Raw genomic sequence first — 963 nt, 5'->3', positions numbered from 1 at the left:
GTTGTGGGCAGTTGGCGAGTGTCCAGAGCCAATTTTTTTCTCACATTGACGCTTTTAAAAGTGATGTGGACCCAGAAAGAAGAAAGATCGTGTGTTCTCCTCAGAAGTCCCTCTGAGGACAACGGTGTGTGGCATGTGATAGAGAAGTCAAAGGAAAACACACACACACGAAGTCTTAGAATTCAGCAAATTAAAAACTAAAAACAGTGATCCTGTTAAATGCCAGCAGGCTTGCCAGTTGCTACCTAGAGCGCATGAAGAAGAAGGGCGAGTGCCCAGTGATCTCCGCAAAACACTAGGAGCAACAGGAGGCTAACTAGGAAATGGAACTTGAGCATAGGAGGACACCCAAGTCCAACCCCAGTGTTTGGTCTCAAAGGGAAATGGGCTTGAACCCTTGGCCCTCAGACAGTGGCATTATTTGGGTAGGTTGCCAAACCTTTAGGATGCGGAGCCTCATGGGAGGAAGTGAGTCACAGAGGATGTATCTCAAGTCACACATGCCCCACTTTGATGTGGGCAAACAGGCTCAGGCTCCTCCCACCAAAGCTAACAGTCTCTCCCGGGCCACGCTTCTCCTGCCATGATGAACTGTACCTTCACATTGTAACCCCAAATCAATTCTTTGTACCTTCAATTGTTTCTTGTCAGTTATTCAGTCATAAAAACAAGAAAAACAAGCAGTGTTCCTAGAGGCCTGGAATTCTCAGTCTCCTTCCCAAGGCATTGATGAGCACAGGGTCAGCACTTACTGTGGGATTACCAGAAGGTAGATAAGCCCAAATAAGGCAGCCAGGATGAGGGCGAGGACAACGGCGCTGGTGAAGTACTCGTCCTGAAGCTGGTGGTACTGTGACGGAAGGAAGAGAAGGAGCGGGGAAAGAGAGCATGGTGTGGGAAGAGAGGAGAGAGAGAGAGAGAGAGAAAGAGAGAGAGAGAGAGAGAGAGAGAGAGAGAGAGAGA

At 48.6% G+C, this 963-nt stretch overlaps 1 protein-coding gene across 1 annotated transcript in view; it reads right to left on the bottom strand.

The window, feature by feature from the left end:
- Adcy1 (adenylate cyclase 1) overlaps positions 1-963 on the bottom strand; it is a 116,855-nt gene that overhangs the window by 33,361 nt on the left and 82,531 nt on the right. Inside the window, exon 10 of the mRNA XM_021178187.2 lies at positions 753-850. Coding sequence (XP_021033846.1) covers positions 753-850 — 98 coding nt within the window. The remainder of the gene's footprint in view (positions 1-752; positions 851-963) is intronic.

Source organism: Mus caroli, chromosome 11 (genome assembly GCF_900094665.2).
Source record: "Mus caroli chromosome 11, CAROLI_EIJ_v1.1, whole genome shotgun sequence".
NCBI classification, from domain to species: domain Eukaryota; kingdom Metazoa; phylum Chordata; class Mammalia; order Rodentia; family Muridae; genus Mus; species Mus caroli.
The sequence above is the reverse complement of the archived record's forward strand: the minus strand, read 5'-3'. Positions and strand labels throughout refer to the sequence as shown.